The sequence below is a fragment of the Primulina huaijiensis genome, chromosome 14, assembly GCF_012295235.1.
Source record: "Primulina huaijiensis isolate GDHJ02 chromosome 14, ASM1229523v2, whole genome shotgun sequence".
NCBI classification, from domain to species: Eukaryota; Viridiplantae; Streptophyta; class Magnoliopsida; order Lamiales; family Gesneriaceae; genus Primulina; species Primulina huaijiensis.
The window spans coordinates 3211530-3227714 of NC_133319.1; the positions used below are offsets into that span (position 1 = coordinate 3211530).

A 16185-nucleotide genomic window follows, 5' to 3' on the forward strand; every position below is an offset into this window, starting at 1 on the left:
TTTTTTTTATTTTTTCGATTTTTTTTAATTTATTTTTAATATATCAAAAAGTTAATCTAAAGTATTATATGATAATAAAATAATATATATTTTTCAGACAGAAATTATCAAACAAAAAATTTAATATGCGTTCCATGAAACACTTGGTATAAATAAACTATGATTCCAACTATTTTATCTTTAGGGCAGAACCGTCATTTCGTGTAATAATATAGTTTATTTGTATAAATTAGCCATTTATGACCAGGACCAATAGGAAAATCCCAATTTATTGAATTAATAATGTATTAACAGTTAAGGGACCAAAATGAGTTTGATGTGAAAACGTAATTATTCAAATGGATTCAACATTTGGGCCCCATCTGAAGGGCCCATATGACAATTTGTCACATGTGTACTGGGCCCATAGTGTGAATTATATAAACCCATATTTGTACGTAATAGGGGGTTTGAAGTCAGCATTTGGTTTTATCGCTCAAGTCTGCACTTTCACTGCAGAAGCAAGACGGCGGAGAATACAGCACCACCGTAATCGGAGGCTGCTGTCCTTTTCGAGTACTTTATAACATGGTTTGTTGCTCTTCCAACTTTTCTCGTCTTCTGCGCTTCCTTGTTAGAATTTTACCATCATTTTCCTTGATTTTATTCTAGCTAGAAACGGATTGCATTGATATTGCCGGCAAATGATTTGATTGATCTGTTGTGTCTACTTACTTGAAGCTTCTGTTAATAAACTGCCCAGATGTGTTATGTGTATCGCATTTTGTGTTTACTTCCCCCTCATTAATGTTTCAAAATTGGTTGGAAAAATGGCTGAGTTTGGACAAAGAATCATTTGGCATGAGAAGTACTGCATAAGTCGCGTATTTTAATTTTTTGTTAAGTATAAGCTGTTTTCAGATTGGTTATGATTCGATGGATAAGTTGCACTTGCTTAAGTTTCAACGCAAAATTCATATTACTGTATTTTGATCTCGAACATCAATGAAATATGTGAAAACTGGGCAATGTTTGGTAAAGTTTGTTTAAAATTGTTTTCGTTCTCCGAAAACAAGAAGCAAACCTATAATACTCTGTTATTATGATATCACTAAACCAAAATTTTTAAGTTACGTGACACATATCTATTTCAAAAAATAAAGTCAAATGTACATTATAGTTTCCAATGCAATATCTGAGAACACGTTTCAATCTCTATGTATCATAGCTCTAAGTTCAATAATGCACATATTTTGACAAGTTTTCAATCCCAAAAAACTCATTAATTGGTTTTAGACTCCGAAAGAAAAAATATAATTTGAGGAGTTGTCGTCTGGGATGTGTTTCTGTACACAATTCTCGGACTTTCCTGCCCCTAATGGTGATACCAAGATAATATGTACAAATTTTTCTTTCATCAAGATTATTGTACTGATATGATGCTGCCTGGGCATGTTGCTTTCTGGATGCTTAATGACTGAATGTGCAGAAGGATACACATTTTATTGTTTTCGATCAATTAAAATTACTGTTATCTGCACGTATATGATTTATTCTGAAAGAGGCAGAATTTCTGTAATAATTCTCGCGTGAAAGCAACTGATTTAAGATCTGGAATTTTATCGTGATTGCAGGCCAGGGGATTGAAAAAACATTTGAAGAGGCTCAATGCCCCCAAGCATTGGATGCTTGACAAGCTTGGCGGAACATTTGTAAGTGCAGCACTATAGGCTTGTGTAGAGCTAATCATGTGTCTACTGGTTTACTTACCTCCTATCATATTCTCTGTTAGGCACCCAAGCCATCATCTGGCCCTCACAAATCAAGGGAATGCTTGCCTTTGATGCTTATTGTGCGTAACAGGTTGAAGTATGCTCTGACTTATCGTGAAGTGATTTCTATTTTGATGCAACGCCATGTTTTGGTTGATGGGAAGGTTAGGACTGATAAGACTTACCCATCTGGCTTCATGGGTATGTACACGCACTATATGACTTCCAATTTAACTTTATTTAATTTAACATTCTAGCTAGAAATGATATTTCATTGTCGTGGTTATTTTAATCTTCGCATTTGCTACTAATTACAGATGTTGTCTCAATTCCTAAGACAAACGAGTACTTCCGTCTGCTCTACGACACCAAAGGAAGATTTCGTCTCCATTCAATCAGAGATGAAGAAGTACCACTTGATTGTGCTATGTGTGTGTGTGTGTGTGTGTGTTTGGGCAGAGTCACTACTCTTTCTTGCTTTGATTTTTGGTCGAAAATTTTTTGGGCAACATAATTTCAAAATGTTCTGATTGCTCTTATAAGACAATACCATTTGTTTGCGCATCATGAAGCTGCATAGTCCAAGAGAGGTAACTATTCATCTCAGTGATCTGTGTTGGCTTCTTGCATGAATCATATTATTATGAGATATTTCTTAAGGTTTCACATTGTGAACATGTCTTCTTGCAGTTTAAACTTTGCAAGGTGCGCACGGTGCAATTTGGGAAGAAGGGTATCCCATATCTCAACACCTATGATGGGAGAACCATCCGATATCCTGATCCCCTCATTAAAGCCAACGACACAATCAAATTGGATTTGGACAGCAACAAGATTACCGACTTTATCAAATTTGATGTTGGGAATGTTGTGATGGTGACTGGTGGAAGAAACAAGGGGCGTGTGTTGGAGTGATCAGGAACAGAGAAAAGCACAAGGGTAGCTTCGAGACCATTCACGTTCAGGATGCGCTTGGTCATAAGTTCGCCACTCGGTTGGGAAATGTTTACACAATCGGTAAAGGTACGAAGCCATGGGTATCTCTACCCAAGGGGAAAGGTATAAAGTTATCCATCATTGAAGAGGCACGAAAGAGGATTGCTGCCCAGTCGGCTGCTACTACTTGATGTTTCATAGCATGGAATGGTGTAGATTGGGCAAGTTTTACTCTTGTTTCATTTTCGAGCAATAGACTACCTCGAGACAGCGGGGTATTATCGCCGGTATCAGTTCGTGTTTTGGGTTTGTATCTATTATGGATGCTGATCATTTGTTTTATTGGATCTGATATTTGCTTACTTGTTTCAAATAATATTAGTTGGATGATTTACATTTTAAAGTAATTTTAGCACAATTCTTATTGCAAATTTGATTTTAATTATTGTACAGATGCCTATCAAATCTTCTCTTTAGACGTTGTATTTTATGTTTGTATGAGTGATATTTGGTATGATACGGTCTTATGTCAAGTTTTAACATATAAATTAATTATTTGTATAATAAATTTGTGTACAAAATATAACTTCTTGTGGAATAATACATTTTCTTAGTTTTAACATAAAAATTAATTTTTGGTATCATAAATTTGTGTGCAGAGCATGACTTGTGGTGGAATAATGTATTTGTTATTGAACGGTTCACCATTATTACACAAAAAAACTTCACTTTAATCATTTAAAAACTCTGTGTAAAATCTTATTTTAATCATTTAAAAATTCAAAAATTTTCCGAACAATTAAAAAATATTTTAATAAATTTAAAATTTTTGGATAGATATGTTGATTAGGAATTCACAAATTTATTAAATTAGATTTTTATAATAATTTTTATTTAAAATATACCACTTTTATAGATTTAGAAGGATATTATTTTTAAAAAATCCTAAAACGACACCAAAATTATTTATTTTAATTGTCAAAGTTAACAGTGTTATGTGACACGCTCTGCATGCATACACATTCATTTTTTTTTTATTATAGAGATTATATTAAAATATAACATTTACAAAATATTTTTATAATAATTTTTTTTAGGTTACAAAATATTTTTATAATTTGTTTTTTATGTTAAACATATAATAATTTAAATTTTTTAAAAAATTTATAAAGATAATTAATTATTGATAAGATGAAAAGTGTTTTAACAAAGAAAACATAATCAACTATATATATGTACTAAATATGTATATATGCCAATATATAAATATAAAATATAAATATCCATATTTGTCATTTACAAATAGCCAAAATTAATTAGCAGGAGAATATTCCCAAAATACCTTTCAACTGCAAACTTTCCAACTACTCATTCTTCTGGTCTAAAAAACTCATCGATTTTAACAAAAAAAGAAATTACTCTAGGTTATTTATGAAAATAATCTCATGTTTTTTAGTAACACATTTAATTTTAATATCATAAATGTCCAAATAATTTCATAATATATAATATATTAAAAATAATTTCTCTAATATTTATCAGCATTTTAAATGGTATGTCTGAAATTTTTTTCAATTTGAAGAAATATTTGTTATGATTGAATTCTGAACCCATGACAGATAATTTATAAACCATCAATTTTTTTTATTATAGATTGTTAAGTATCTTACAAAGATAAAGTAAAATGGCTACCTTAATGAATTAAATCCATAACATATTAAATGTTTTCAAATTTTAATTATAATTAATACACATATTATCACATCTAGCTTGATATATCTTAATGCCCATATATAAAAGCTCATGTTTTTCCTTTGAAAAAAAAGAGAGAAAGGGCTTTTAATTTATTGTTTTACCAGTTTGCCAAATTTCTTTATTCAATAAAATACGTCTTTAACAATCATCTATTTAAAAATTGAGTAGGTCTCTTGTGAGACGGTCTCACAAATCTTTATTTGTGAGACGGGCCAACCCTACCGATATTCACAATAAAAAGTAATACTCTTAGCATAAAAAGTAATAATTTTTCATGGATGACCCAAATAAGATATCTGTCTCACAAAATATTACATGTGAGACCGTCTCACACAAGTTTTTGCTTAAAAATTTGATCAGATCAAACATTTTAATATGAATCAAAGATGCCAATTTGACATATTCTAAAGAAATGGAGGGTGAAATGAGAATATTATATCATTAATAAATGAAATGATTTTTAAAAAAAATAGAAAAGAAAGACATTGAAATAATTAAGAATATACGATGAAACTGAATAGGGTGAAATGAAATGAGTAGAAAGATTGAACACCAAGGAAAGAAACCGAGCACGTTGACAAAGGGTTGGTTCTCTGACAACTCCACCCGCCAAACCCAAATTCTCACCGCTTTTCCAGCTTCTTCCTCCATTTCCCAATCCCCACGAATCCACATTGCGCGTCGAAATTTGAAAAAATATACTAACAAACAGAGGATCCCTTCATTATCTAACGGAAATTCTCACGGCTTGTGTTGATATTTGAAGAAAATCTGTTTCTGGGTTGTGTATATTGATTCAATCTTGGAACCCATGTGGCTTAGGAGAACGAAATCGAGGGTTCGGATCCATAATGCGCCGTCTCCTAAGTTTGCTTGCTCCTCTTTCAAGGATATCCACAGCCTCCTCTCCAACGTTGACGGCGTCTGCGTCGGAGGTGGCGGAGATACTCCCGATTCACCTAGAAAGCTTCCAATTTGCCACCGCACACGCAGTGTTAATGCCCTCCTCCGTAGCCTATCCTTACCCCCCGAAGCTCCGGACAAGCAGTCACAAAATGGAGAAATTCGAATCCCGGATGCGGAGAAGAAAATAGTGGTGTACTTCACGAGCCTGCGCGTGGTCCGACGTACGTTCGAGGACTGCAAGGCCGTCCGATCCATCCTCCGTTCCTTCCGCGTGTCGATCGACGAGCGGGATCTTTCAATGGACTCCGGGTTCATGGACGAACTGCAGAGGATCCTGGGCCAGTCGGAGAAGTCCAAATTGACGCTCCCAAGGGTCTTCATTGGCGGCAGGTACGTTGGTGGGGTGGATGAGGTGAAACATCTTCACGAGAGCGGCCAGCTCAAGAAGCACGTTGAGGGGCTGCCGTCGGAAGATCCTGGCACGTGCGAGGTTTGCAGTGGATACAGATTCATTCTTTGCCGAGCGTGCAGCGGAAGCCACAAGTGCTACAACAGCGAGAAATCTGGCTTCCGGAGTTGTGCTATGTGCAATGAGAATGGTCTCATTAGGTGCCCCTCTTGTTCCTCAGCACCCCTCTGATCCTCTTCTAAGTTAAGTCACAAGTTATTTAGTTAGAACCAGCGTTAGATTTGTATTTAAAAAACGACCAGAAGTGGTCTTTATGACATGGGAAAGCGCCCGTAACTTTAGTTCTTTACCATTTCTAGTTGTGGATTTGCTTTCTCACGCCCTTTAGCTGATTTTAACGTAGTTTTGTGTTGATTTTGATGTCGTTTTGTTTGTAATTTAGTGGCGAAAAGAAAAAGGAAAAAAGAGAGTAGTGGGAAGGTTCATACGTCGATCCGTTATTGTGTTACCATACAGAATCTATTGTTGTTCTATTCTTGAGCCTGTCATCCTTCTGTTATTTCCATCTTCGTTTCTCATTATTTGCTTACGGAAGAATGTTCATCTGTATGCTTGGATATAGATGTAAATTGCCAGTTTTAGCATTTTACCATGGAAAATGGACGGTTCAAGAATATTTAGTTCAGGCACTCTGATGTGCTTATATAGAACAACCGAGTTCACTCCCTCGAATATAATATTTTAATAGGAAAAGTTCACAATCGATGTTGATTCAAATTTCAAAATAACAACTTGAATGATGGAGTAATCTGTTCTAAACACACGGGATGATTTCTTTCATTAGGATGTCCTGTGAAAACAAACTTGCTGATAAGAAAGTTTCGATTTTTTCGCTTATGTTTACCTGCTTGTACTTTAGATATAGTCCAAAACCTCAACCTTGGCTGCAAAGCTAGTCTGTGTTTGTCTGTGGTGACTCAATTCTTTATTTTGCTGCTCTGACTTCCATTTATGCGAACAGATTACGCACTTGTTAAATATATAATTTGATGATTGAGCGAAATGCACAGTGGTGGTTGAGCAATCACCAAATGATGGCATGATCAACCTATGGTTGAAGGTAAAACGAAGTTTCACCAATATCGATCTCCAAATAATCTAGGACGTCAATGGCCCGCACATGCCACTGGTTGATCGACGTGGCTCGCCAGCTTCTGTACGTAATTGTATGAATAGTATTTGGATTCAAAACCAAATCTTTCGAGCTCAGCCAACAAGTAGATTCAAACTGAAGCTCACGTATATGAAGTTTGAAAAACCTGCATTTATATTTCGAGTTAAATTATTTTTCATGCATTGTTCTTTAAAGTTTCATTGTGGTGCAGAGTTATTTATGTAACTGTCATAATTTATTAACCATAAATTGTAACGTAAATATTTGAACTAGTAAATGTTTGCAACTGTGATAAGTTATCTATTTATTATTTGTAAGAAAAACAAACGGAAGTTAATGATGCCTGAACAGGTGAAGACGCGTAGATGATGGTTTCATATCTGAGAAACTAGAAACGGAGTAATTAGTAACTAATAAGAGCTTTTGAAATTGAAATTTAAATATTTTTTAAATAGCATATAGTTCATATTTGGACCAAATAAATTCGTATAAAATTTGACCAAAACAATGAGAACATGACGAAATAATATAAAATTTAAATTCGCAGATTTTAAATTTTTTTTATTTTTTAGTTAAATAATTATTTTTAAAATTAAAATTTTATGTTTTTGTTATATANTTTATATAATATAATGTTTTTCCGCTCTGACGTCGTTTTAACATATCAAACCGATTGAACTTTTTTTAAGATAAATCGGTTCGATAACTGGTCTAATAATATTAGTTAGAATGAGAATTGTTTTTCAATTTTTCAAAAAGTAAAAACAATTATACTAACATATTAAAAAGAATACACACCGAAACAGTATTTTATACAGAGATTTAAGCAAGAAAAGAGTTGTACTTAAAAAAGATTTAAAAATTTGTTTCCATTCATTCCATCGCTGTTGACAACTAAATTGGGGGTGGGTTCACATGATCGGCACGTGCACCCCACAAGACAAGACTAATGAGTAGCAGATGGATGCCCTTCAGAGTCCCTTTGGCCAAGTCGATTAATACTGCTGCACTACAACTTTTTGTTACCATATGCTTAGACAAGAATCTCGGACAATTATATTCTGCGAGACTTTGATCCTACGTACTGACACATATCATTAATCTCCACGCACAGTTGATGAATACGAAACAGATCTCTGATCTTGGCCTTCACTCGTGCGTGTACATGATATCGTCAAAAGATCAGAATACAAGAAACAGTGGGACTAGGCCTCATTTAAACCTGGTGTTGCATAAAGAAATATTGGTAAAAAGAGACCACGACGACTCCACACAGCTCGAGCCGTGAATAGTCGATGTCCCTTGATGAAGATAGGTGTTCGAATCACATTGAGGACTGAGTATGGAAAGAAAAAGACCAAATGCCAAGCTGACTCTATTTGTGACAAAAAGATCCAAGGGGTGGTCATTGTTTTGGCAGACAAAAGTAAGTGAAAGTAAAATGAAATAAATAACAAGGATTCTTCCTTTTGGCCCCAGCAACAAGCCATTATAGAGACATGTAGAACAGCTGATCATAAAAGTCCTTAAATCATTAAACTTTTGGGTCCATTAAACGCACACGACCTTCCCTTCCGATCTTTATTTCTCCCAGGTAAGTCTATTGAATATATTATGTCATGCAAAGTTACTTACAAGAATAGTCATATTAGGAGAGGCATATTTGGATTCTTCTGGTCTTAATTATGTAATCGAAGGGTAACTATACATGGTAGACTGAGAACATTGGTATCGCTTCATTTTTCACAACAGATACTATAATATTGAATAACAAAATACTCAACACTATGAGATAACCTCAACTTCATGAAAACAAAAGCTTTTCATGGTTGACACTATATTTTCATTTATTTTGGGGAATACTCAGTTGCAAGCTTTCTTTAATACACCATTTACTATCGTTAAACTAGATAACACAAGAAACTTGCTACTATCGAGTAGCACTTGTGTTATTATTGTTGCTGACACTCATCAAAGTGGATACAATTTCGGAAAATTGTGGACGTTTAGAGGGGGAGTTGTTCCAGCATTTTATCATCAGCAATCTTAGAATCGGTGGGCAGCCCTCGGGAATTTCAGGCCGAAGCCCACAAGCAGCTATCCCAACTGCAGCTTGCACTGGTGAATAAGCAGAATAAGCAATCTCACCAGTCACCATCTCCCATATTACCATCCCAAAACTATAAGCGTTGCTCATCCTCGACTCTACAACATTCTCCGGATCACCTGAAATGATCTATTATTTCCAAGAATAAGTTAGATCGATCGAATGACCAAACCAAATGAACAAGTATGTTCCACATAGACCGCTTCAAAAAAATGAAATTTTTTCCGACATTGACCAAATTATAGAAACAATTTAGCATCAACAAAGAGAGAGCATCCAAGAAAATGTATGAACAAATAGTCGAACCAAAACCAAACCAAAAGCTAAAAATGGAATTGAAAAGAAGACAACAGACCTCAGGAGCCAGCCATCGATATCCATCAGTTTCATACTCCGTAGCCTCACCAACACTCTTGCGAGTAGCAACTATTCCCATGTCTCCAACACAAGCATTCCCATGTTTGTCTAATAAAATCCTTTGAGTATTCAAGTCTTTATAAGCAATACCATGATCATTCATGAACTTAATTCCTTCTGCTACATCTACCAAAATCCTTATAATGTCTTTCATATGAAGTTTCTTTTTCTTCATAATCAATTCTTGGACGGATCCTCCCTCCATCAATTTTGTCACGATGCATAATCCGTGATTCTCATCTATAAAAATGCCATTGAACTGCAAGATGTTCTTATGTCCACAAGTCATCAATTCCAACAAATCTCTCCTTAGCTCAAACTCATAGGCATGTCCTTTGTCACACCCTTTGATCTTTTCGATCCCGACTTTTTTACCCTTGAACGTCCCCTTAAAAGTACTTGGTCCGATCTGATCTGTTATATCGACAGAATCATAACTCAACAACCATTTGCCCACCCCTTCTTTACCAGAAGTCACGGTCTGCCATTCATCAACAGAAACTACAATCAAATCATCTGGAAGAGGGAGTTTTAAATGAACTTTTGATCCCACATTTTCTCCTCCATTTCTATAATTTTGATCACCGTTACAATCTTCTTCAATGTCTCCAAGATCCCTTCCCTTAGTACTCTCCTCTTGGCATCCGCAAAGTCCAAAGGGTAGCTTGATGGGATTGTGTTTTGGCCTCTTTAAGGCTAATTTAAGTGCATTTTCAATCCGGAATTTGAATAATTTTTCCTGCCCAGTTTGAATTAAAAGCAAAACTATTCCCAGAGTAAAACTCTTCTTCTTAAAGATTTGTAACTTCTTACAGCAAATCGAAGAACTATCGAGAGCCCCTGACATGGCAGGCCATGAAATTGAAGAGTTACAAGCAAATGTAAGCTTAAATACAGAGCCATTCACTTCATCATCAGACATTTCTTGAATCATAATAGCCGGATGATCCTCCGCCGATGCTTGCTCCATCAACTTTATGTGCAAGAACACGTCTTTCATTTCAAATCCCGCTTGTGCATAGCTATCAATATCAATAAAAATGATCAACTGAGTGCTCAAGAAACATAAACGGAAGATATTTGAATGAATGCTTTCACCTGAGGGGTAAAGAATCATAATGTTTTCGCAGATTAGAGACCAATTTCTCTGGAAGTTGACTCCCAGGGTACAGCTGCGTCAAGCTCCGTACAACACTTCCCCAAACGTGCCTCCGGCAGCCCGAAGGCTCAGTGGCCTGCACCTCACGGACCGAATCGAAATTCAACGAGTTCTTAAGCGAAGCAATGGCCTCCGACACATTGCGGCTCAGCCGCTGGAAGCGCTTCTGCAAGGGTGACTCTCGAATATTTGCGGTGGCCGAGGAGTTGGCGGCGGCGGGTGGTGGGTTCGACGACGGACACTCGGATCTGTCCTGGGTTCGCATGAGCACCTGCTCCACCATGTCCTCATCCGTACTGGTTCTGCTGGACCAGCACTCCAAAGCTCCAGCCATATCGGCTCAGCACAAACTTAGCTTTCGCAGATGCACTGCACTGATATATATTCTAATATCTGAAATAATTACTTTTTTCCATCAGACACGAGGAGTGGCTCTTGACTCACAATGAGATAATCAAACTAAAACAGATTAAATAACAAAACCAATAGAATTATTATGAGTGAAGCATGGCAAAAGAACAGGGAGGATGAATCGGGTGTTCCCTGGACTACTGCTATGTGGCATGGATTAGACCGCTGGTCTTGCCTTTGTTGGCCATTGATAGTAACGGTGCAGCCGACCTGGGCTTCTTTTGCTTGAGCCCAGCCCACAGTGCTTTTTTCCCATTAAAAAATTAGCCAAAAACTTGTGTGAGACGGTCTCACTGGTCGTATTTTGTGAGGTAGATCTCTTATTTGGGTCATACATGAAAAATTATTACTTTTTATGCTAAGAGTATTACTTTTTATTGTGAATATCGATAGGGTTGACCCGTCTCATAGATAAAGATTCTTGAGACCGTCTCACAAGAGACCTACTCAAAAAATTATTAAAACAATTTTTTATTTTCCCCCTCTTAAAAAAGTTAATAAAAATAATCATTACAAAAATAACTCATAAATATGTCTCCTCTCCCCATATTACTGATAATTGCATTTCTCAAATTGAATTATAATTTAAGAATGTAAGGTGATCACAAAGTCACTGTGTAAGAAATTGATAAGGAAAAAATTTTAATCTTCTTGAAGTCATTTTTCAGTTACAATTTCCAGTTAAAGATCTTTTGTCACATCAATATTCTAGAAAACTTCAATGGCATCGGAAGAATTGGTTTGAAACTAGGTTGATATTTAATTATACATTCATAGATTAATTATACGACCGAACATTATATTTTGATCGTTCTTTATGACATACAACAGAATCTGTATGTTTGTGTTTTACTAAAAAAGTATAGAATACAACTTAATTCTTCTCAATCTTGCCTTGATGGTGGCTGGAAATTGACATTTTAAACCATAAGACAATGTTCCAACCAGTGTCTACACATTATCAAACACTGTGGAGCAGTGGCGGAGCCAGAAATATGGCTCTGTCCAAGTTAGAATTTTAAACTCTAGAATCTTTTAATATTTTAAATTTGATCTACTCGGACTAATATCATATTATTTCAAAAGTGACATATACATTTTTTTTTAAAAAAATTGGGTCATCCGGGCTATAACCCGAGTAAAGGAGCATGTGGCTCCGCCCCTGCTGTGGAGACAAGCAAATTATATCCAACACCCGAATCCCCGTAGGTCCATACCTTTTTTAATGTCTCAACCTTCTATAAATAATGAATGATTTTTTTTTATGTTGCTTATTTTGTTACATTGCATGTGAATCGTAATTAAAACCATAAAATCATGCATTAATTTAATTGCATATATATCCTTCACAAATGACAAATAGTTGTAAATGGAATAAATGGAACAGTGTCTGAATAAATTGTAGATTCGAGGAAACGAAATTAAACAATCTTGGGATTATATTATATTTCTAAAAAGGAGGAAGATCAGGTGGAGGTGGCTCAATGGACTGCAACTCTCCAGCTCCATTCTCTACCAAGAAAGCCATAGACAACCCCCAAGATAGATGTGAATCTATGTGACAATGCATCAACCAAACTCCTGCACAAACCAACAGAATCAAGCTATCTAGTAAACGAACCAACCATATCTGGTGATGATGCTTAAATGAGTTGCAATTACCTGGATTGTCGGCCACGAAACGGATAACGGCCCAGCCACCAACGGGTACGTTGATCGTGTTCCGCAACGGGGGTCGACGAGGTTGAATCCAGCCGTGTCTCTTCTGGGGTTGAAGTTCCCGAAACCTTGTGCCATGACATAGAAATGGTATCTGTGGAGATGAATAGGATGGTCTTCTGTCGACACAATGGCCGTGTCTTGTAAGACAATCTGCACATTTGAACCGAACTTCAGCCTGTATAACTTGGTCTCGAATCTGGGCTGCCACAATGCACGGCTCACGTTTCCGGTGTAATCAAACGTGACAGGCGGAACCAGTGGGAAGTTTGTAGTGTAGATTCCAGGTATGTTTTGGTAGTAAGCTTGTAATAAGTGTTGGGGAATTACACCCCCGAAGCGATGCCGACCACGATGATAATAGTACCCCAAAACTTGCGGAATAAAATAACCAACAAGAACACAAAGATTTACGTGGTTCACCCAATATAGGATACGTCCACGGAGCACTGCAACTTTTATAACTGAAAGAAATATTACAACAAGTGTATACACCAAAACACTCAATATTTCTCACACTCCCAACCCGAGTATACCGAGAAAATAATTTCTCTAACTCACACAAGAGAATTCTCGCACCCAAGAAAAAAATACACTCTTTTTATCTATGCACTCTCTATTTATCAAAGCTAAAAAGCTTTTGATTTTGGGATACAATAACTAAAGGAATTGAGCTCTATTTATAACTAATTCCCTACAGCAATTTTGTAGACAAACCGATGTGGGATACCAATTTCTGAATATTTTATTTTGACGTGGGGCCCACTTTTACCCAACAATTCTCCCACTTGAAGACTTGATTTCAATCATATCTTCACATCATCAGTGCAGCAGCTCATATATCTCCATTTATACTTGCAGTCCAACTGAAGTTGAACACAACTTCAGTTTGTCCATGGTTACCGTCTTCGTGAGCATATCGGCTGGATTTTTACTTCCAGGAATCTTCTCCAACATCAAGACTCCATCTTCCAGCACTGATCTGATGAAATGGTACCTAACCTGTATATGCTTTGTCCTAGCATGATAAACATGATTTTTTGCTAAATGAATAGCACTCTGACTGTCACAGTATAATGTGCTATCTTCAAGCTTCTGACCCAATTCCTCCAGAAAGGATTTCAACCATATCATCTCCTTGCTAGCTTCTGTAACTGCAACATACTCAGCCTCAGTAGTCGAAAGCGCAACAATCTTTTGCAGCTTAGACACCCAGCTTACAACTGTACCACTTAATGTGAACACATATCCAGTAGTACTTTTCCTGCCATCCAGGTCACCACCCATATCGGCATCGACAAAACCCTGTAAGCCAAATTTTGATCTCCTGAAGCATAAAGAACAACTAGCAGTACCTTTCAAATACCTGAGAATCCACTTAACTGCTTCCCAGTGTTGCTTTCCTGGATTACTCATAAACCTGCTCACAACTCCCACTGCATTTGCTATGTCTGGTCTTGTGCACACCATTGCATACATGAAGCTTCCGACAGCAGAAGCATAAGGAACCTTATTCATATAAGCCTGCTCCTGCTCCGTCGATGGTGGTTGTGCTTTGGTTAGTTTGAAATGACTAGCCAAAAGAGTACTCACAGATTTAGCTTCATTCATATTAAATCTGCTAACCACCTTTTTTACGTACTCTTCTTGAGATAACTTCAAGAATCCATTCACCCGGTCTCTGAAGATCCTCATTCCGAGGATTTGCTTTGCAGCACCCAAATCCTTCATGGCAAATTCCTTTGATAAATCTTTCTTGAGTTTATCAATTTCTTCCAGACAAGCTCCAGCTATCAGCATATCATCTACATATAGCAGTAGTATGATATAAGAACCGTCAAACTTTTTCACATAACAGCAGTGATCAGCTTGACACCTTAGGAATTCATTTTCACTCATGAATCCATCAAACTTCTTGTACCACTGTCTTGGAGCTTGTTTGAGACCGTACAAGCTCTTATGAAGTTTGCACACCATTCTCTCTTTTCCCCGTACTTCAAAGCCCTGTGGCTGCTTCATATAAATTTTTTCATCTAGATCACCGTGAAGAAACGCAGTCTTTACATCCAACTGCTCCAAATGTAAGTCTTCCTTCGCCACTAGTCCAAGTACAGTCCTGATAGTGGTTAATTTAACCACCGGAGAGAAAATCTCGGTGTAATCAATTCCTTCCCGTTGTTGGAAGCCTTTTACAACAAGTCTTGCCTTTTACCGCTTGCTACCATCATGCTCTTCTTTTAACCGGTACACCCACTTGTTATGTAACGCCTTTTTGCCTTGCGGAAGTTCTGTCAACTCCCACGTCTGATTGGATGACAGTGAATCCATCTCATCTTCCATGGCCAACTCCCACTTGGTTGAATTATCATTTTGCATTGCCTCTTCATAGGTCTCTGGTTCACCTTTGTCTATCAGCAAAATATAGTGAAGTGCAGGGGAGTATCTATCAGGTGGTCTAATGGTTCTCAAAGATCTCCTGAGTTCAATCACCGAAGTTTGTGGGTCATCATCTTGTGCAGTTTCTTCTTCATCTTCCTGGTTACTGGTTTTCGATTCATTCACAGGAATATTTGTCAATGGCACTTCATCAGTCTTCTCGACTTCAGGACATTCATCTCCAGCTCCAATGTCTGACTTGTCCTTGTACAGAAGTTTCTCATTAAAGATTGCATCCCTGCTCCGAATGATCTTCCGATTTTGGTCATCCCAGAAACGATAACCAAACTCATTATCTCCATAACCAATAAAGAAGCACTTCTTTGATTTCGGATCAAGTTTTGTTCTGCTTGCTGAATCAATATGAACATAGGATAGACATCCAAACACTTTCAAGAAAGAAATGTTTACTTCTTTGCCGCTCCAAACCTCTTCGGGTATTTTGTAATCCAATGGTACCGAAGGTCCTCTGTTGATCAGATATGCTGCAGTGTTAACAGCATCTGCCCAGAATGATTTTGGCAATCCAGAATGCAATCTCATGCTCCTTGCGCGTTCATTCAAGGTCATGTTCATCCTTTCAGCTACACCATTCTGTTGAGGTGTACCAGCAATGGTTTTCTCCATCTTGATCCCGTTCTGTGCACAATATTTCTTGAACTCATCATCTTCATATTCTCCACCATTGTCAGACCGTAAGCACTTCACTTTCAAGTTGGTCTCATTTTCCACGATGGCTTTCCACCTTTTAAAGGTCTCGTGAACATCAGATTTATTTTTCAGAAAATAAACCCAAACTTTTCTACTCGGATCGTCAATGAATGTGACATAGTATCTCGAGCCTCCAAGGGATGTCACAGGAGATGGTCCCCATACATCAGTATGAACCAGCTCCAACTTTGCTGCTTTCGGTTCTCTACCGCCTTTTGAAAAACTCACCTTCTTCTGCTTTCCAAAGATACAGCTTTCACACAGTTGGTGTTCAACAGTCTTTAATTCTGGTAG

At 36.9% G+C, this 16185-nt stretch overlaps 2 protein-coding genes and 2 pseudogenes across 3 annotated transcripts; 2 read left to right on the plus strand and 2 right to left on the minus strand.

Moving 5' to 3' along the window:
• Positions 1 to 1608: 1608 nt before the first annotated feature.
• LOC140957623 (small ribosomal subunit protein eS4x-like) lies at positions 1609 to 3081 on the plus strand (annotated as a pseudogene).
• A 1852-nt stretch (positions 3082 to 4933) lies between these two features.
• LOC140956747 (uncharacterized) lies at positions 4934 to 6346 on the plus strand. The gene has a single exon (XM_073413616.1). It carries the CDS (start codon positions 5254 to 5256, stop codon positions 5986 to 5988), a length of 735 nt encoding a protein of 244 aa, XP_073269717.1. The 5' UTR covers positions 4934 to 5253; the 3' UTR covers positions 5989 to 6346.
• Positions 6347 to 7882: 1536 nt separating this feature from the next.
• Positions 7883 to 11234, minus strand: LOC140957730 (serine/threonine-protein kinase 54-like). Of its 2 annotated transcripts, XM_073415095.1 has the most exons (4): positions 10554 to 11234; positions 9394 to 10477; positions 8860 to 9167; positions 7883 to 8306 (listed from the first exon to the last, which is right to left on the minus strand). In XM_073415095.1, exons 1-3 carry the CDS (start codon positions 10946 to 10948, stop codon positions 8862 to 8864), a joined length of 1785 nt encoding a protein of 594 aa, XP_073271196.1. In that variant the 5' UTR covers positions 10949 to 11234; the 3' UTR covers positions 7883 to 8306; positions 8860 to 8861. The 2 variants fall into 2 exon arrangements, with proteins under 2 accessions (XP_073271196.1, XP_073271195.1); XM_073415094.1 differs by lacking the exon at positions 7883 to 8306 and having other exon boundaries at positions 8720 to 9167.
• Positions 11235 to 12340: 1106 nt separating this feature from the next.
• The window catches only part of LOC140957011 (laccase-3-like), a 7198-nt pseudogene continuing 3353 nt past the window's right edge, over positions 12341 to 16185 (minus strand).

Bases quoted from the DNA above. Each gene is read 5' to 3' on its own strand.
- LOC140956747 (XM_073413616.1), top strand. From the start codon at position 5,254: ATGTGGCTTAGGAGAACGAAATCGAGGGTTCGGATCCATAATGCGCCG.
- LOC140957730 (XM_073415095.1), bottom strand. From the start codon at position 10,948: ATGGCTGGAGCTTTGGAGTGCTGGTCCAGCAGAACCAGTACGGATGAG. The intron at 10,478-10,553 runs GTGAAAGCATTC...TGATATTGATAG, and splicing joins TATGATTCTTTACCCCTCAG to CTATGCACAAGCGGGATTTG. The intron at 9,168-9,393 runs GTCTGTTGTCTT...TGGAAATAATAG, and splicing joins ATCGATGGCTGGCTCCTGAG to ATCATTTCAGGTGATCCGGA.